Below are 20,874 nucleotides of genomic sequence, written 5' to 3'. Positions count from 1 at the left end.
GGGCTCCCAGGCTCCTGCAGCAGCTCCCGGTGTGTCCCAGTGTGCGGACCAGAGCAGCCCCTGGGCTGAACGCACGGGCAGGCAGCTCGTGTGAGAACACAGCCCTCGGGAGCACAGTCTCTGCAGAGCCAGCAGAGCCTCTGTCTCCCACAGCGAGTCTCAAAGAAAATCTCTACACTGAAGCTCTAACTTCTGCATCAGTTAACTGCGAGGAAGCAGCAGCACAGATAAACAATGCACTCGAGTTCCCCGTAACAACATCAATTCTGATTGCACTGATGCCACCTGTTCTCACCCACTGGGCAAAAGTAGTTCATTAACACTTCCAGTGTGCAAACAGAAAAAAAAAAAGAAGTAAATAAAGGCGGCAACAGGTGTCAGCTTGAAAGGACCTGCAGCCCATGCTGGCCTGATTCTGGACAACCCACCACACCAAAAGGAGGAAATCTGGTGCTAAAACCAGGGCCATAGTAAAACCACTAATTAATCATGGATCATTAATTGCCATTTACTACAGATCATAAAGTTGTATTTTTTCTTATTAAGCTCAAAGAGCACTAAGTGTTTCGGAAACAATTCTGACAAAATGGCACCTAAGTCTAAGCAGATTTTAGACACTACCTGTGCTGCGTGCCAAACAAAAGGATCCAGTTCCACTGACTCATGTCTTTAATGAAGCACACTCTGATACAGCAAAAATAACACAGGAATCCTGAAAGGAGATCTCCCAAAACCAGACCATCAGGCATACACTGAGGCAGATCATATCTCACAAACAGATTTCAGAAGCAGACTTTAAAAACAGCACCATCTGGATGAAATTGGCAGTGCTATCCATAAATAAGAAGGGACAGCTTATGGCACCACTGCAAGCATATTTATAAAGTGTGGGAATACCCGGCTGTGAGGCAAGAGTGCTAGGGGGAAATACTGTCTACAGGAGCAAAAAATGCAGCAGAACCACTACAGTGGAGTGAGAAAGCCACTTCTCAGCAAAAGAAACTCTCCAGGACACAGACGAGTGGAAAAGAGGCAGCTGGATGCCGAGAATGAGAATTTAGAGAAAGGTGAACCCAGCAGGTTCTGGGGCTAAACTGTAACTCATGAACAAGGGCAAAACTCTTTTGACTGCAGAGCAAACTTCCTTTGCACTGCTCCTGTGCACAGAGAGCAGAGCCAGGCTGGGGGGAAGCTGACAGTGTCTGGTTTCCCCAGGAGAACCCAGAAAGAGAATTCCAACTACAACTGAAAACGCTCCAGTGATTTATGTCTTTGAGAATCCAGGCAGACAAAGCACACTTATTCTTTTGGCCCAAGAGACAGGCCAGAATGTGGGGGAATTACACGCTTGTCCCAATTAGAAAGAGAAATTCTTAAACAAGTTAGGTCATTTTGCTTCAAATGACAGAGGATATTAGTGTTCTGACAGTCACATCACAAATTCATACTGTCATCTTCTGCATTGCCACAGAATCTTCCAGTGTCTGTATTTTCAGGACATATTTGGAACCAGAAATAGAACAATCACCTGGTAAACAAAGATACTTAAGCAGTAATTTTTCATTATTAACCTCTCCCAAATGTGAAACACCCACCAGCATCACAGGATGTCCCCCATGGTATCGGTCCTACCGCTGGTAACAGCCTCATAAAACCGGATTTCCCATTTTTACTTTAGTGAAATGCAGACTTCCAAGATTACTTTTGTTTCACTTTTTCCTTTTTTTTTTTTTTTTAATAATGAGTCCAGGACTTTTTATGTGTATTTACGGATTTGTTTTGTTTTTAAATATGGCTGGCTTTTGGAGAAGTCAGAGTAAATTGTTTGGATTGACTTACAAAGTAAATCACATTTACTTTGCTAAGAACTGGAATGATTTAGGACTTCAACACCTCTTTTCTTGGTTACCCCTGTGCTGCTGAAAGCTGCTGTCCTGCTCTCAGCCAGCTGATGTAGGCTACTCCTCTGCCTCAGCATCGTGTCAGCCTGCTCAGTTCCAGGGACCAAAGAAACACCCCAAACTAAACTTCCTAACTTTCCACTCAGATCTATTGAAGAGCCCTGACAAATGTCAATGAGACCAAAAGGATAAGTGTCATGAACACATCAAATCAGGCAGGAAATAAGTGTTTCTGGAGGAGCCAGCCAGGGCTGCCTGTCCCAGCTGGCCCAGGGTCCATGCAGGACATCCTTGGGGGCAAATTCAGCCAGGGAATATGGATTGGCTCCTTGCCTTTGGACACAAACACTCAGGGAACAAACAGCACAGGACACGAAGCAGCCTGTCAGACAAACGGCTTTTCAGTTGCGTTTGAAGGCAACAGGAGAGCTCAGTTCCTGAAGTCTACCATTGGATTTTTTTAGCCTTTTTCTTCTCTTTTCAAAATCCTCTCTTAATTCACTTCCAGGGGCTTGCCTATACCTTACTGTGCCTACTCTTGGCTCTGCTATGAGCACAACTGCTCTCCAACACAGCAAGCTATCACCCAGAAATTAAGAAAAAATGCTTTCTTGTTGCTCCCTCACATCTGGCCCTCAGAACAATCATTGTATTCTGCCTGAATTATTTGTCTCTAAGAACTGATGGCCTCCAATTCATCCCTCACTTATAGATACATTTTTTCCTCTTAGAATTCAAAGCAGCACGGGCTGAAGTTTCTCCTGTGTTCCCACCACTGAAGCAAATCTATACCCTGCTGGCATTTTATTAATGAAAGATTTGCATGGTATGAAAAAATAGCAAGTTTTTCTTGGTTCATTTTGATGTTTTGCTGAGGAAACAGCCATTTGCTACTGTAGAACTCAAAACCTGGAAAGCAGATACGAGTTGCTAAGGGAGGAGCAGTTTCATCTAATATTTATCATCACACTCTTTATGCAAGAATACCCCACATAACTCACTTCAGATTCTGCCAAGACTATTATGCATGCTTTAGTAGTTGTAGCACACATCAACAGCTTATGCATTGGAGTTATCACTGCTGTGTAAACTCCTTAAGACTCAAATCAGTAATAGACAGGAATTCAGTACAAAAAAAACCCAAGAACCCCCATAATTCTGCTGTAGCCTGGAAGGTGCCTCCCATTAATAAACAGGCCAAGTATTTATATGTGCACATAGTATGTGTGTGTGTGCTGTGGGAGGTACTATTCTGGCATAAGCTTTAGAAACTAAACCCTGAAACACAACAGAACACCAGGAAACTGCTCACAAACTAGCAGCAATTTACTGCCAAACAAGATTTTTAGGTAGGATTGTGTAAGTATTGTAGCCAGGCCTCAGTGCTTCTGTTCCTGGGCGGTAAGCAGGGTGCAGACCCCTCTGCCCGAGCCTGGAGCCCCAGCCTTGTGCAGGTGGGGACTCACACACACCTCCTCTGACTGTGCAGGCACAGACCTAACAGAACCTCGCTCCCTCTGCTGCTGTGGATTCCTCCCTTAATGCACAGAGACACTGCAGAAGTATTAGCACTCCTGCATCTGTAACACTGCCTGCAAAGTTCAGTTTTTACATATATACACAAACATAAAGTCAACTGAATCTGAACTACGTAAAACATTATTTTTCTAATCTGTTCTCTTGCCCTCTTCTTATGACTTTGGGAATATAATTCCCTCATAAGCCAATGACTGATAAATTTATCATGAAGGGGAAAGAAAACATACTTTATTTCTCAGCAACTCAACCCTAATGAAGCCCCAACGTTTTTCTTCTAGGTACTCCAAAGCAGATCACCCTTCTGGAGAGGCATCCCAAAATTCTGACATCACAGAGCCTCACCTGGAGTATGTGCAGGAACTCATCGCCGAGTGTCTGGGATTTTGTGTCCTACCCAAAACGGCTTCTAAAGGCGGAGAGAAAGAGAGTTTTGACAACTGAGTTATCGTCGTACCCACTTCACCACAACAGACAGGAGAGATGTCTATCTAGCTCCTGGCACTGCTGATGTGTACGACTGACTGGGGAGAGACGTTTTCTTCACAGAAATGATTTTCTATAATGATGAGGGCAAGACGAAGTTTACCAACTTAGCCAAAGTTCCACTTAAATGCACATTGCAGCAGACAGGTATATACCTCTAAATGAGAAGCTTTTCAATGAAAGAATTGTGAGATTTCTGTCACTGGTGCCACAGCTGGTGTATCATTAAACAAAAAAGGACACTCAGGCACAAATTACTCCCCATACACACAGAGAAAAAACAAAAACAAAAACAAAACAAAACAAAACAAAACAAACAAAAAAAAAAACAAAAAAAACAACAAAAACAAAAAACTCAAGAAGCATAAACAAACAAACACCCAAAAACCACAGAGGAAATTGCTTTCACTTCATTGCAAAGTCTCAACCCTTCTGACGGATTCCCCAGCTCAGCGGAAACTTGCTTACACAGCAAATACAACAAAGTAACATAAGCCTAGAAAACAGAAGCAGACAAAGACAGTACGTTTCTCTTCCTCCTTTGAAACTGCAACTCAAACATCATCTGTATTTAACATTTCTTGATTCTAAAAATCAAGGTAAGTGCCTAATCCTCAGCCACTCCAACTGTCATCTGCCAGTCAGCTACAAACCTGTTAATTAATGTGCATTTGGGCTAAGGACTGTGACTCAATTAGCAAACTGATTTAACGGGACAAGTGAAGCAATTTTTGTCCTCTCTGTTGTGTTCCTTCCTCTCCTGAAGGTTAGGCCTCTGTTTCTGACAGGACTGCGTCTGTGCTTAAACTCTGCGCTCCACAAGTCAACATTCAAGCACTCAAACAAGCCACTGTAGCCTTTAATCTGCATTTATCCAGAGCTGTAGCAGCTGAGAAGACAAAGCCAGACACCATTCACACTGCAGATTTCACCTCCAAGCCACGGGGCCAGGTGAACAGGCACAGCAATAACTGGCACGGTCACCTCACCTTAACCACACTTGCAAACACAAATCAAAGCTCTAAGCAGTGAGTGAGAGTGAAACCGGTGGGAATACCCTTCTGCTTTGGTCTACTGCACTCTCAGATTATGAAGTGAAATATGGATTCTGGGATAATGGCATATCACATCCACCGGCATTCCCAATGTTTGCAATGGCCAATACTGAAATTACCATCCTCAAATCATGCACAATATTAATGTTGTGCTGTATTTGCATCAGCCAGTCCTGCTGGGACCTTCACCTGTCCATCTCCTTTGAGCCATGCAGCAGCGGCAATGCCCTGCTCCAGCAGGAAGCTGAAAACTACCAGTGTTCTCTCCTTTCTTTCCCCCTCGTACAAAGGTAACTTGCAACCCTCCTCATGAACTGCTGGAGTGAAGCAGAACAGAAATAGATGGTGGGGACAGTGGAGAATTTGTGCTGTGGCACACCAGACACAACAGGAGCCTGCAGTGGTGCAGGGATGCAGAACAGAGGGGAGCAGTGCAGCCCCAGCCTGTGCTGCGCAGTACCCACCAGGTCTGGATTTTCCAGACAGATCAAGGCGGCGTGTGAGAAAGGCAAGCAGTACTCCTGTGCGGCATCACCCCACCTCTGCACCACACCACTCCTGCTCAAATCTCACCAGCCCCTCACGCAAATGGCTCAATCGCCTCAGGATTTGCAGCGATGTATCCTGCTACTTTTTCATTTGGTGCTGGGTTAGTGTGAACAAGTAGTTGTGGCCTATCAGAGTCAGAGCTGGTGAACAAAAATATTTTTGTATGACAATAAGGAGAATTTTTTAAGGATAACACCCACAAGTATGGACTGAAGAGGTATCTTGAAAATGAATGAAAAGGAAGGAGGTGAAGCTGTAGATGATCAGAATTGTGCAGAGGGGTACAAAAATCTACCAAAACGAAATGCTCTTTTCCCAGAGGACAGGTTTCCACAGTGAATTTCAGGATTAAATACTTCTTTAATTTGCCTTCAAACTTCAAGTCTGGACCTTGGAGCTAGAAAATTACAGAGGAAGGAAGTTCCTTTCTGTGGTGTCTCTGAAGGTTCCAGCTCCTCACCAAAAAAAACAAGTGCAGAGAAGCCACATAAGTGAAATGTTCTAGATACTGACTTCTGCAACAAATTCTTCAGGAATTTCACCTTGGATTTAGCTTGGCACTAGACAGTTTTACTTTGCTTGATCAGACTGGTTTTTTTCTAGTGAATGCAGGGGCATTCAAACCCCTGTACAGCAGCACATTCAAACCACTGGCATTTTCACTTCATTTCTGTTTTTTACAACCTCTGTGCTCAATGTGCGCTTGATTGCAGAACTCAGGCTTGCTCTTACTGCTTTAAAAAAGTACTTCTGCATAGTGCTGAGAAGGATTTTGTTTCAGCAGCTAGCACACAGACCAGGGAAGCATGAAACCAGCTGTCCAAGTGTTTGCACTTGGACTTGCTGAGATTTTAGCACAAGCACAACTGTTCAGACAACTGTCCACTGAGTAATTCTGAGACCTGACATAGCCTCTCTGTTTACATTTTTACAGCTTCATGAGAGCATTGGGAAAGCGGTGACTGGACAGCTCCTGCAGGGCCAAGACTCACACTGTGCCCCTTACGTTGACCCAGGAACACTTTGGGACAGAAGGCTCTCCCAACACAGCCTCTGCATCCAGCAGAGGTACTCCCACAAGGGAAAACTGTTAGTGCCATGGATTCTTCGTCTGTGCAGACACTGCCTCTGGTTAGGCCTAACAGACCCCCTGGAACTGAGCTAAGACCACCAGTTCATCGAGTGCTATCTGCCCAGGATGTGACAGCTGCTTGTCAGAAGACTGAATTGAAGAATTACCATTTTTGTTGCACTTCTTCACAAAAAAAGTCACATTGTTTATCTGACATCTTTTGCTCAGCTTTTTCTCCTAAAGGTAAGAAATGGAGACAAGGCTCTGTTAGTTACTTCATTTGCACCCTTTGGACAACTCATTTGGCCTTTCTGCACCTCAGTTTCTCCATCTACTAAATACCGGTGCTCTACTTTGAGATGATCCAGCCAAAAAAGTGTTGCATGAACAAGCATCTTTATTCTTAATGCACTTCACAACAAAATTTTCTTCTTCTCTAAATGAATAGTCTGAAAAGTTTCTCTCCACCGGATTGAACTGGTTTTTGACACCATGCTGCCACAGCAGCTCACCCAGAGCCACATTAAAAGAGAACTGATGTCATGCAGCCTTGCCTGCACACACCACCTGGACATGGTAACTGCTGCCACTGCAACTTCATTCTTGCTTGCTGCTTGCAGATTTCAGTTCCTCTGCTTGTGTGCTGTAAAAATTTTGATTCATACTTTACTTTCCAAATATTGTGGCTTTTCTTGTGCAACTGCTGAAGAGCGAGCCCGTATTGTGCAAACGGGTCCCTTCTGACAGGGCATGCACAGTGTAACATACAAAGCCCACTAAGAGCCTGGCTGCTCCTCCCGGCTTTTCTCCACATCGAGGTGTGCATTAGCTGGTTTTCAACAGGGAAGAAAACAGAGGCCACAGTGGAAAGACCAGATGCACCTTGCTGTTCACCTTCTACAGGCAGAAGGTGACGGGCACCTGCCAGGACAGGCTGAGCTTTCCCAGCTCCTCCTGGCTTCTGCACCCCTCAGGATGAAGTCTGTAGAGGCAGCAGAATCCCCAAAAGGCCCTCTTCCAGACATCATGCAAAACAGAGTATCACCCCACATATTTCCTCTTTTTCTATTTTCCTCTGCTACTCGGAGTAACTGCAGGAAACTTTCCAGCACCTTCACCAACAGACTGATCTACACAGCAACCTTCATCAGCTTGATCTATTCACCATGCCAAAAATGAAGATGAAGTCAAGCACACTTAAAGAAAGGCTTGCTTGACTGTCAAAAACAGGAAAGCACACATTTCTTCAGGGACTCTTTTGCTCACTGAGCAATCACCACATTTGGCAAACATACCAAAAAAACCCACCCAAACAACAACAAAAGTCAAACCAAAGTAATAAAAACTGTGCATAAGTATTAATTTATAACAACAGGAACTGTCCACAGCTGATTTTTTCAGAGAACCACCATAGCTAGTGAACAGTGAAGGATTATGTAAGGAATGCCTGTCATGTGTCTAGTGACCCATTCTAACCACAGAAGTATTTACTACAGTACAGAATTTTTGATCTGTGATTCTTTTTGACTCCTTCCATTCATCTAAAACCAATACTCTTTCCAACTGTGTTTAGTTCAAAAGTTATACTTTCAATTCAGTGGTCCAGTTTTGTTTCTAAATGCTTTTGGTTCTTGTTCCCTAACACCTAAATGCAGTTATTCTGGCAAATGCTTCCTCTAAGTGTTGGAAGGATGAATGCACAGAGGAGAAAAAAGCCATCTACAGTAAGATTAGCTGTCCTTGCTCAGGGGCTTGGCACTCAGTGGAAAGGGAGGCAGTAGCAAGCAAGAGCACGGAGACAATGCCACAGCCAGAGGACTGGATACAGCACAACCCTGGGAGCTCAGTGCTGGCAAAGCTGAAGGCTGCTCAGTAAAAGCCCAGAAAGCAGGTACTGCAACACTCAATGCACCACATTTCATGACTACATTAAAAACTCCCACGGTACTCTTGTCTGGTATAAATAACTTAACTGCTAAATCTCACTTTTCAACTATATCTCCCCAAAATACTGTCTTTGGTCCATATAGCCTGAAAAGTTACTTATCTACTGACAAGTTTTCAGAACACATTCTCCTCATGTGAACAGACGACTTGTGCCAGCACAGGAGATGGGACACGTATTTGTAACAGTGGTCGTTTCCCACACACATTCTTAAGAGCCAACAAAGGAGACAAACTGTGAGAAGTGTCTCCCCAAAATGCATCTCTCCTTCTCCTGTAGAGGGATCATGCCTCTGACAAACCAGTGCTCAAAGCAAATGCACTTCTGCAGCTCTCTTTGGAAAATGTCCCCCACTGTTCTGCCCTTATTGTCCTGTCAACACCGTCTTCTCACAAACAGCTGCTTCCCATCTGAACTGATTTCTGAGCACAGCTTCAGAACACAACAACAGAACCACCAGCACCCAGGGGGATATGGGCTAAAAAAAATTATATGCAAGTGTCCAGTGATCATCATTTGAAGTCTTTGATTTTCTTCAATAAAAAGGGAAGTAAATGGAAGGGAAATGATCAAGCACCCTTCACAGGAAGGACCAAAGTACTTCCAGTCTACAGTATCTCAGGTGACAATGTTCTCACTGAATTAGGTAAGTAATACCCAGTTCCTTTTCACACTGTCCTGAAGTAGTTGTCAGCCATTCAAATTGTATTTCCTTTCTGTCTCCTCCTCCACAGATTAGAGAAAATAAAAGATCCCAAGTAATGATGGCAAGCGTCAGTAATGACAAAATCTAAGGAAAGCTGACAAAACACACTTCTAGCATTCCTGGCCTGGCACCTAGAACTTTTATATAATAACAATGCATCAGAAGCAGCACCATCCACACCAACACCCGCAAGGAAAAGCTAGCACTGGGTGTGGGTGTGAGCTCCAATATACCAGACTCCTGCTTTAGCACCCAGTGCCAGAGCTCACCTCCCCTGGTGAGCCCCCAGGGCCAGGACACGCACCTGAGCCTCGCAGGTCTGGGACAGAGGTGGCAGAAGGCTGCTCTGGCCTGGGCTACCAGCGCTGTCCCCAACGACTGCCAGGCCTGGTGCCAGCTAGGACAGGCCAAGGAGCCCTCCCAGCACGCAGTCTGAACGCCACCCTGCTTTCAGGCCCAGAGTTCAGTGGTACAGCACAGGACCAGACCATGCCAGTTGGCCACAGGGCCGAAAAGTGGCACTGTTTTGTTTACTACATTTCTAGCCTAAGTCTCTTGCTTAACAGTACAGGGCATGAACCACTGATCAGGTCTCACCAAACAGGTAAACTTTGCCTCCACGCCTTCTCCTCTGTAACCTATATATCAACCAGCACACAGCCTACTCATTTATGTCTACATTGAGTTGTCCATTTCTCACACAACAACATGGATGCTATTTAAGAATCAGGTTTGAGAGTCCAGAAAACTTTTACAGCCTTCCATTACTGCCCCTTCACACAAAATGGAAGGGGCTTCTTTAGCCACCCAGTGATAAGGTTAACAGCCGAGGCCCCCTGTGAGGTGATGCATTCAAAGCAGCTGCCAGATTAGACAGAAAGTCCCACGGGACCAGAGCCTTTGCTGTGTAGCTGAAACCCACCCACCTCTCTGAGATAAGAATTTGCATTTTAGTGGGTTCTTATCAGGAGTCTGCTGCCAAAGCAAGGCTCTCCACCAGTGACACACACACTGAATGTTAGGGAACTCCTCTCATAGTCATCTTCCTCAGCATCCAAAATAATCCCTGAATGCAACCTTTTGTGTTTCCCCTCTCCTGATGAGTATTTCCTTCATGTATCCCACAACAGGCTGCTCCAAATTAACCATGCTAGGATGCCAGAAGCATGAGCAGGCAAAACTTTCAAGACAAAAGTGTTATCACTAATGTGATTTACTGTAGATAAAATAAGGTGTAAGAGGACATAGATGACATTGTTAGGCGTTTTTAAAATCTAAGCCCATTCTGTCATGTACAAAGGTAGTAAACTTCTGGCAGACATCCAGTCAAATGATGGGTTTAAAGCTGTTTCTTAGTAAATTGCTCAGATCCCAAAGATGAGCATCAGTTCCTTGGTGGCAAGCTCAGCAGTCAGGGTCACTGGCACAAAGGACTCCAACCTCTGTGTAAAAGAGGTGTTCTCAGGGATGGGGCAAGCAGTGTGCCTCTCAGGGACCAGCATTTGCCCACTCCAACACCCTGGGCCATGTCAGCAGGAAGGATGTGGGTTTGGTGTGCCAGCAGCTCTGCTTCACAACTACACCAGCAGCCTCATTTCTGCAAGCCAAACTCCTGGCCCAATCACATCAAGTTTCACTCCCAGGAACACTGGAAATGTTGGTCCTATTTCTTAGCTAGTGGTATCTTAACAATTGACAAATCCACAGGGAATATATAAACAGCACTCTGCCTATCAGATGGTTTGCTCCTTCTTTGCTTTTTAACTGAAAATGTATTACTGAGCCAAATAAATTAAGACTAGTCTACAAAGATTTTAAGGACTAAATAACTGCACTTGTTTCAAAGAACAGTGTCCTCGTTTTAGATAAGCAAAGTGGTTTGGGAACCAACAAATTTACCTGTTGGCACAAGAACTCACCACCGCAAAGCCAGAAGTACAAACTGAAAGGTTAAGAATGGTAATAAAATTTACTCCACAAGTCATGAGACATCAAGATTATGTGCAACAAGATGTTATTTGTACAGCTGATATGCTTCCATAACAAATAATTTCAGCAATGGGAATAGAAGTGAGAATGACCCAGTATCCTCACATGAACCTAAATGCTCCTGTAACTCAGTTCCACAGTCCCATTATCTCATACCAACCTTTAAATAACCAGGATTTAGAAATCTATGGCCCTGTCTGCAACTCAAAGATACATGACATAAACTTGTCACTGTTTCCGGAACCGTAGAAGTGGCACTGCCAGCTGGTTTGTAACAAGTTCTTGTGCTGATAGCACTGGGTGAGAGGGCAGACAGGCCAACAGTCAATTCTGCCTTTCTGTCCCTAGGATTGAAGTGGCCCGTCTGAGAAACATGCAGCTTTGGGCACTCAGTGACTCATGGCCTGACATATGGCATTCAGCTGTATAAGCAAGGAGGAAGACTCATTAGGAAGAGTGAAGGAGCTGTTTTCTCATCACAGAGCTATTTCCACTTACTCTGCTCTGGAGATGTGCAGTTCAAAGGGAGTCAGTGTCTCCTCAGAGGAATGGCATTTACAGAAGGGTGACAGTGGTAGCACAGCTCAGGTGTTTTACCCACACAGACACCCCGAGGTTCTGTCCCAGTGCAGACCCACTGCAGTTCTCTGTCTGCTACAGCTTGACTCAATCCCACCTGCAGAGGCAGTGTGAAAGCTTTAATCATGCCTGACTGGGTAATTAGCAGGACTCTGCCGCAATATTTAAATCCAGCACTTCCATCAGATCTCACACATGCTGTTGGTGCAATCCCCAGTCCAAGGCTACAATTTGTGATACAGAAGGAAAAAGCAGTCAAAGGTAGTGCTCAGTCTGGATGAGGTGGCTTTGCATGAATTGCATTGCTCCACAAGAAGTCTTTGCAACCAACCGAGAAATGACATGGTTGCTTATTTCAAGTTTTTCCCTGTCTCTAGCTGTACTCACTCCTGGTAACAGGACAGGCTGCCATTTGCACAGCAATTTCAAGCTTCATCAAAACCAAAAGATGTATCACCATTTACACCCTAAACCACATTACAACTGTGCAAGACCTTTACCACTGCAGTCTGGAAATCCATTGGGGAGACAAAAACAGCAAAGGGATTCTACAGCTGGAAAGAAGACAGAAATTCACACAGTCCCTTTATATTTTCTTGTAAGTGCTTGAAGCAAGCAATAGGCAGGCAACAGAAATAAGTAATTTCTTGAAAGCTTAACGTGTCACAGACTCCCCTGGGTGCCCAAAGGCAGACACTGTGTTGGGGGATCCTGCTTCTTCAGACCTCAAAACCCTCTGCCCCGGCTGCCTGTGGCAGTGCCGGGAGGTGCACACAGGAAAGCTGCCCTCAGACACATCGCCCCCTCCCCTCAGGAGGCTCAGTGCTGCACTCGCAGGGCACCCCCCAGAAGTCTGACGATCTGAGTGCTCCTGTAAATGCTTCATGCCGACACCTAGTCACAGTCACTGGTACGAGCAATGAGTTGTCCCCAAATGCAGGTACAAACCCAGACAAACCTTTCTCTCCTGGGACGGTAATGCTCTGTACACTGTACAAAACCTGTTAAGTGATGCACTGCCTCCCTTGGTACTGCTAAAGCCTTGGGAGTGCCTTGCACCTGGTGCTTTGGGCACTAGAGTTCAGGACACAAACTGATTAGAGAAACCAGATAACAGCACAGGAATTACCAGAAGTAAAATTAAATAGTTTTTGAGAAAGCAAATTAAACAATTTGACAATTTAGCATAATCTGAAGCAAAATGTACAAACATTCTTGAAGTATTTAAGGGATTGACGCAAAGGGAAAAAGAGCTCTGAAAAGATTAGACTCTATGTTAGGCATTAAGAAGACATTTCCAATACTGGCAACATCTAAGCACCAGGATAAACCATCAGAAATGAAGATATTTCCATATCAGAACATGATGGGATAGTTTGTCAAGACTGTCTCCAAGGCTACTTTTGATGATTCTACGATACAATGTAAAATTGAAGAATTACATTTCCCATCCCTGTGAACCAGTGTCCTGCCCATGGCAGAAATACTGTGTAACCTGGGGAGTGGAAAATTATCAACTCTTTTAAACTTTTTTGCTTTCTGTATTTAGAGACAAACAAGTTCCCATCATGGGTGCCAGTCTACTTCCTGCAGACACCAGATGAAAATGCTGTAAAATCGAACATGCACCCACACAGTCCCGCTATGTAGCTCTAACACTGTGCTCTCTGCACTGCTTGGGTCACTTTTTGATGCCCACGATCCCGCCAGAGCCCAGGGATGTGTCCCTCCCCTCCCTCCGCTCCCACAGTGCCACCGCAGCAGAGTTTTGTCGCAGAGGCACCAGCGTGGCTCTGGGAAAGGCCGGGGCAGCCAAGCGCTGCCTTCTCCCTCAGACACCGCGGCACATGTTCCAACAACAACTGGCACGGCTGAGATGAGAGGAGGGACGAGCGGCCAGAGGGCTGATTGATCCCACACAGCAGCCAACAGGAGGGAGGATGCAGAGCCACAGCGAGGGCACACACCTCACTGCGAAGGATGTAACAAGACCAAAGCAGGTCTGAGATAAAGGATAACAAGGGGCGGATGCACACCGAGCTGGAATGAGTTCAGGGAAGCAAAAAGAAGTTAGTTTTAATTCTCACCTGTATGGCAGTAAAGTGGTGAAACTGCACAGGGAATTTATTGGTATTTTCTCACCATGGAAATTCTGTCAGAGTGCAGAAAGAATAAACACCTTCTTTACATACAAACCTGCTGTACTCCTGTGTGACTGATTTGTAAAGCCTCACTGCAAAAGGCATGAGCCCGGCATACTGTTTTCACACACTAAGCTCATACAGCTCAGAGCAGGAGAGGACCTGGGTATTCTGCATCCTCCAGCCCTGATCTTAGACCTGTGGCTGTAAACTGAGCTCTCTAGACCATAGGCTCACACGAATAAATATTTTCAGAGCTTTCTCTTTGATTTGTTTTGCTTTTCAGTTTCTCACTTTTGCTTCATCTTTCTACATCCAGATTGTTTTCTTCACTTTCTTTCCTTGTATCTGGGGCAAAAGAGCCTTTTAATCTATTTGTATTTCAGCCTTTAGCTGCTAATTTTGCACTACACTCGGTCTAAATAGAAAACTCTACTAGCAAAATTGTCAACCCCAAATTCAAGAGCCATAACAAAAGTCCCTAAAAACTCAGGAGCATTTTTGTTTTGCTAATGTTCTATCTACAATTCGTGCTTTACAACCAGAAGGGCTACAAACATGTAATTTAAAATGAAAGCTGTAATCTTCCTCAATTTACATACATCAGGAACCAGGCTTTAAAAACAAAAAAAGCTCCATGACTTTAAAACTGAACAGAGCATCTTGATCATTTGCAGTTCTAACAACTGGCGGTAGGTGACCAACTGACCCAAAATAACAGATCAGCAAAGCTAATTTAGATCACTTCCAAACAATTTCCTTTCTCATCTCCTTCCCCTTCCCCAAGTGCTCTTTTAGCTGTATCAGAATAAAGGCGCACCATTACCCAGCCCACACAGTTCACCCTCCAGAATCAGCGTTTATCTGTCTGTGCCGAGGGCGAACAGCAGAGAACAGGGTAGGACAGGAATCCACAGCTCACAGCTGAGACAAATGGTCTGTCTGCTACATTAGTAGAGACCAGAGCCTCATCTTGGATGCAAACAAGATTGTGAAACAGAAAGGGAAGGGGGTGGGGAAAGACCAAACAAAGCCTGTGATGCTTATCACGTTTCAAGATGGGTGGAGTGCAAAACCCAGAGAGGGATCGATTACACCTACAAAGCAACAAGAAAGGGGAGCAAAACATAAATATTTTGAGTCAGTAGGATGTGGGCTAATTTATCTGATGGCACATATCCTAACGAAACATTTATACAATTGATAGAATTGAAGAGGACTTCAAGTTTTCATACAAAAATCAAGGAATGCACGATACTAAAACCTAAAAATAGTACTGCTACAATTACTTATCCAATTGGATACCTATCTGGTAAGGACCCTCGTCTTCCCTACTGTTTCCACGCCTGCACAGAACAAACAGCAATTGCTCAAGCTAAAAGTACATCCTGTCATTCTGACATTAAAATTTACAGGTTGGTGGTTTGTCTCTGGAAAGATGAAAGAGACATATTTATATACAATGCAGAGAACAATTTGGCTTTATATATTCGCAATTATCGAAGCTGTGGGAGCAGAATGTGCAGGTTTGAGCTGAATGTTCAGTGAAATAAATGAACGTGGAGAGGAAAAGGTGATGCAACAGAGTATTTGCCACTGCAATCCAGTATGTTGGGTATCTGCTGCTCCAACACTTCCACACGTAATTCATGATTATAGCTACAAAATGGTTTTAAAAATCCCTTTAAAAACCTGCCAGCTAACTACTGTGTACTCACTATTTAATCTCTTTTTAGGATGATGCTCAATGAGTATGTCTGAAATTGCTCAGGGCTCCTGTGTCTCCTCACTCGAGAGCTGGTCTTTCATTACTGAAATACTAGTGTCAGATTTGACTGGGCTCCTGTGGAATGCCCATGCGACAGGCAAACACACCACAAGCTCTTTCCCCAACAAACCGTGCATGACTTGTGCAAGAACAGTCACCCGAGCCTGGCCCAGCTGAGGGCTGCACCCTGCAGATGCTGCACCTCCAGCAGTGTGTGGCAGCCCCACAGGGCTGCACAGGGCTGCACAGGGCTGCAGAGAGCTGCACAGGGCTCCACAGGGCTCCACAGGATTCCACAGGGCTGCACAGGGCTGCACAGGGCTCCACAGGGCTCCACAGGACTCCACAGGACTCCACAGGATTCCACAGGGCTGCACAGGGCTGCACAGGGCTCCACAGGGCTCCACAGGACTCCACAGGGCTGCACAGGGCTGCATGCCACCAGACACAGGCTGCCGTTTATCCAGCTGGTCACTCACTAAATTATCACCTGCTGTGATTCCCGCACACAAAAAACGTGTTTACAAGATTACATAGGACAACAGAAACATTTCTGTATACATTACAGAGCCAAAAGAGGCCAAAGGATTAATTGAATCCTAAAGTCTGGAAACTGAGGATCCTTATGGTTTATGATCACACCAGAGACTTACAGGAGAATTATCTGCCTTTATGTCTTTGAAGTTTATCTTACTCCTGAAACTTCTACTAAAGTTCCACTAGGTTCTGACAATTTTCCACTTTGCTACTTCTGTGATCAGTAGCTCTTTAATGATGTTAGCAGCAGTACATTTCCATCTACTCCATGCAGTTCTCCCTGCTGCTTAAAAAGTTTGGCTGTGTAATGAGCCTTCACTAGTAGAGCCAGTACCACAGCTGCATAACTGCTGTATTGTCTATTAATACTCCTGAGTAACACGGCATCGTATCTGTATTATATGACAATTTAACATAAAATGCAGACTCTGCTTCAAAAACCAGCTACATCCCTTGGAATTCATCATCCCACCTTGTAAGATGTGGGACAAATCACAGGGTAAAGCTGTTGAGTTCCATTCTCTCCATAGTTATGATACATTATACTACAATAGATAATACACTATTAACACACACATTAATAGATAGATAGACAGACACACACACATATAATACAAGTATCAACAGGAGTACCAGAAACTAAACAGGAGCTAAACTGGCTAGGAAGGCTTTCTCAGGTCCAAAATGAAATGGAATAAAATTACTACAAATCACATACAAAGTGAAAAATGATGGGACATCCAAGTTAAATTTGCACATACACCTCCATCTGTCAAAATTACTTTAGGTATGTGGCATAACAGATTCTAGAGACTATTTTATTTAAATAGATAAATGCCTGTAGCATTTTCATTAAATGAGTACACAATTCACAATAAAATATTCTTAACAGTGACTAACACTACTTTTATTGTTAGAAAATAGAACTCCATGGTCTTTAACCTTAATTACTTAATAATACCTTTAATTATACTTTATATATGCACTTTATTAATTTATGAAAGCAAAATATGGATCACAATCTTTTAGATAAAGCAAATAAGGACCGAGTCCTTATGCTAATAATCAACCTATTTTCCCCTGTAGCTAAGTGGGAAAGCCTTTCTAAGCATAGAAAAAGAACAGAAAAAGGAAATCTTTCCTTAAACATGATCACATATTCATCTCCTAAAATAGATTAAAATAAGTAAATTGAAGTTGCTTTGATTTATTTGCAACTGCATAGTATTAAATACTTACATGATTCTAAATACTTAAGAGATCCTTGTACATTACCAGGGAACACAGTTGCTGCTGCTAGCAAGCAACTTCAGTGCTGTGAATAAAGCCATAGAATTTAGCTGTTTGCTTTTTAAAACATTGTTTATTGAGAACACTTAATGAGGACTAGGGCTTCGATAGCAAATATTTAACCAAGAGCACAGATTCCCTCACATAAGCACAGCTGTCCCAGTCTACTTGGAGGAAACTCATTATGATGATAAAAGATCCGAGATTTAGCTTTCTTTTCTTTAACCCAAGCCATTGAAGTTCCTTAAGCAAAGGAACCCACATCTGTCTCATCTCCTTTTAGACAGGAACAAGTTTCCCGAAGATCTGGGTACTGCAGCTCTCCCACACAGAACTGCAGTTTTAATGCAGCCAAAATGTCTGGATCAAAGGGAGTACAAACCATTTCAGTACCATGCACACTATGGAAAACCATCCCACCTTGCCCGGTCACACTGTGGTGTTAACCTGCTGGGTCACCCCAGGAAGTGTCACAGACCATGATTGTTTTGCAGTGGGTCAGTGCTGCCCACACAGAACAGGAGTGGGGCAGACAGATCCATGGGGCAGACAGATCCATGGGGCAAACAGATCCATGGGGCAGGAGGGGCAGCCCCAGTGATGCCAGCACGTTCAACAAACACGAGTGATGTGGCTGCATTTGTGAGGCCAAGCAGAGCTGAGAGAACACTCCTGGGGCTACACCAATACTTTCAGTGTCACAAAGCAAAACTTTTCGCCTGCAACTGCATCTAACCCCAGGGATTATATAGATGATACTATCCTTGCACGTCGTGTTGGCTGTCCAGTGTGGGAGGTGGGGCAGGATTCTCTCCTGTGGGCTTTGTTAGAAGGATTAAGTTACGGCCAGCCACATAAGTTATGCAGAAAATATTTCATACTCCAACTTGTATTTTTAAAAATTCCACCTCACCATCGCTCCTTTTAGCCTCACACGCTGCAGTCGATCCTCCTTCTCCCTTCCTTGGGGCTAACACCATTCAGCCATCCAAAAGCAGTTGTACAGAGATTCAGTCCTGAAGATGTAGGTCAGTGACTGAAGAAAGTGACGTTATTTAGGACAGCACATGAATATTTGACACGTGCAGGAGGTTAAGCCTGTGTATGAACGCTGCTCTAAACTGAGGCCCAGAGATAAGAAAGATCCTATCCCTCGGTGCTTTACTCAAACATAATTACCAAAACCCAAATTCCGTAGGGGGTAGAGCTGCCATTCCAGAACCAACGCCAAGATAACACTGAAGCCACTCTACAAGGTGACAAGGTGCCTCAGACGGGCTCTGGCTGCCAGCAGGGCCAGCCAAGGCCTCAGCGAGGGCACTCCCTCAGGGTCTTCTCCTGCCATTACCTGTGGCATATTACTCACTATTGCTCTAATGAAAACTGCCACCTTAATGAGCACCAATACATAAAACACCTGCTTTGGGTTTTCAATACATGAAAATCCCATTTAGCTAACACTGTGAATACATTTAGCTGTAAGAACCAGAATTAAAAATATATGTAGCTTGAAGTTACATTCTAGCCTGCAGCTAACAAAATCTCAAATTCAGTACTTAGGACAGAGGAGTTTTCTGAGGGATTTTGGTTTTGTTTTGTCTGTAGGGCGGGGTGGCTTTTCTACATCTTACAGCTTTTAGAAGAAAACCTCCTCACACTGAGACAAAACCACAGTTCTAAATGAAGCTAAATGGCACTTCAGTTAGAAAACTCAAATTAAAGACTCTGAGTTCAACTACTGGAGAAAGAAGAGGAGGGTTCAAGTAGAGAGTAGCTCATAAAGCAACCACATCCTTGTCATTTATCTTTTATGCTAGACAGTTTGCCACTTCGGTGAATCTGAAAAACACTGAAGAAAAATGGATTTTGAAAACAAACAAACAAAATTCTTGCCAGAAGGACAGGTCAAAAGGGGCCCAGGGTCTAAGCCTTTCTAGATGAAACCAGAGTTTAGTCTTTAGCTAGGAAAACACCAGAAAGACTTTCTGCCCTGACCAACCCTTTAGAAATCTCTGCAGAGACTTCCTTTGCTTTGATTTTTGATCTCTGTGTGATCACTAGTTTATTCTTCTTCTTCTTTTTTATGCTATATTGTTATCTAGTAACTTTTACTGCAAGCTCTTCTAGTCATTTGCAGGAGTGTGGTGGTACACAGATGAATTCCACATTTAGAACCTTTATAGGAAAATGGAAATATCCAGATGGGTTTTTTTTTTTTTCCTTCTGAACTATCCCGTGAATAATTTCAGAGGCAGGTATAATTGTTTCCACATGCACAGACACCCCCGGCACAATCACAAATCTATGTTTACCGTTAAACAAAGGTATATGCGCAGTATTTATAAATAACTGACAGTAAGGGAAGATCTTCCAAGTGGGTGTAAAAGCAGCTTCTAAACAGCCACAGCCAAGGGGACGAGGCATTCCGAGCGCAGATGCGCCGCCGGCTCCGCGCTGCCCGCGGCCGGGCCTGTCCAGCACAAACTCTGTGTGGGCTGCGGCCCCGGCCCCTTCCACAGCTCGCCCCCGGCCCGCCCCTGCCGCCCCCGGCCCGCCCGGAGGAGCCGCTCCCGTCCGTCCGCCCCGAGGAGCCGCTCCCGCCCGGCCCCCGGCCCCGGGGGCGCCCCCGGCCCCGCGCCGCCACTCACCGACTGCAGGAAGCCCAGGGTCCCCACGTAGTCGCGCTCGGTGCTGAGGATCTCGTTGAGGACGCAGAGGCGGAGGCGCAGCTGGCGGTCCGTGTCCTTGGGGCAGCCCGCGGGCTCGGCCGCGCAGGGGGCTCCGGGCGGCGGCTCCATGGTGGCGGCCGGGCGCTCCGCTCCCCGCTCCCCGCTCCCTCAGGAGCCCCCCATGGCCCCTCGGCCCCGCCTGGCCCGCGGCCGGAGGCCTTACAGAGGCCGGGCGCTGGGCGCAGCCCGGCTGCGGGACATGCCGGGGTAGCGGCGCGGCTCCGCCGAGCAGAGCGCCAAGGGAAGTCCCGGCGGCGGGAGGGGCAGCCGGGGCCGGGGGACGGGGCGGGCGCAGGCGGCGGAGCCCGGCCCCGGGGGCCGGCGGAGGGCAGCGGGGCGGGCTGAGGGGGGCGGCGGTGGGGCGTCCTCGTCCGGTCCGGCACGGCCCCGGAGCCGCGTGTGCCCCTCACTCACCGAGCCCTTACACACTGAGCCGCTCAGACACCGAGCCTTTACACACCGAGCCCCTCAGACACCGAGCCCCTCAGACACCGAGCCCCTCACTCACTGAGCCCTTACACACTGAGCCCCTCACACTGAGCCCCTCACACACCGAGCCCTCACACACCGAGGCCTCAGACACCGAGCCCC

General features: G+C 45.4%; 1 protein-coding gene across 1 annotated transcript in view; it reads right to left on the bottom strand.

The window, feature by feature from the left end:
* The window catches only part of PREX1 (phosphatidylinositol-3,4,5-trisphosphate dependent Rac exchange factor 1), a 105,210-nt gene extending 84,843 nt beyond the window's left edge, over positions 1–20,367 (bottom strand). Inside the window, exon 1 of the mRNA XM_066331022.1 lies at positions 20,203–20,367. Within this exon, the coding sequence (XP_066187119.1) occupies positions 20,203–20,352 (150 nt within the window). The 5' untranslated portion in view covers positions 20,353–20,367. The remainder of the gene's footprint in view (positions 1–20,202) is intronic.
* Between the last annotated feature and the right edge of the window lie 507 nt (positions 20,368–20,874).

This window comes from Sylvia atricapilla, chromosome 16 (assembly GCF_009819655.1).
Source record: "Sylvia atricapilla isolate bSylAtr1 chromosome 16, bSylAtr1.pri, whole genome shotgun sequence".
NCBI lineage: Eukaryota > Metazoa > Chordata > Aves > Passeriformes > Sylviidae > Sylvia > Sylvia atricapilla.
Note: the sequence above shows the minus strand (reverse complement) of the source record. Positions and strands in the feature narration are given on the sequence as shown.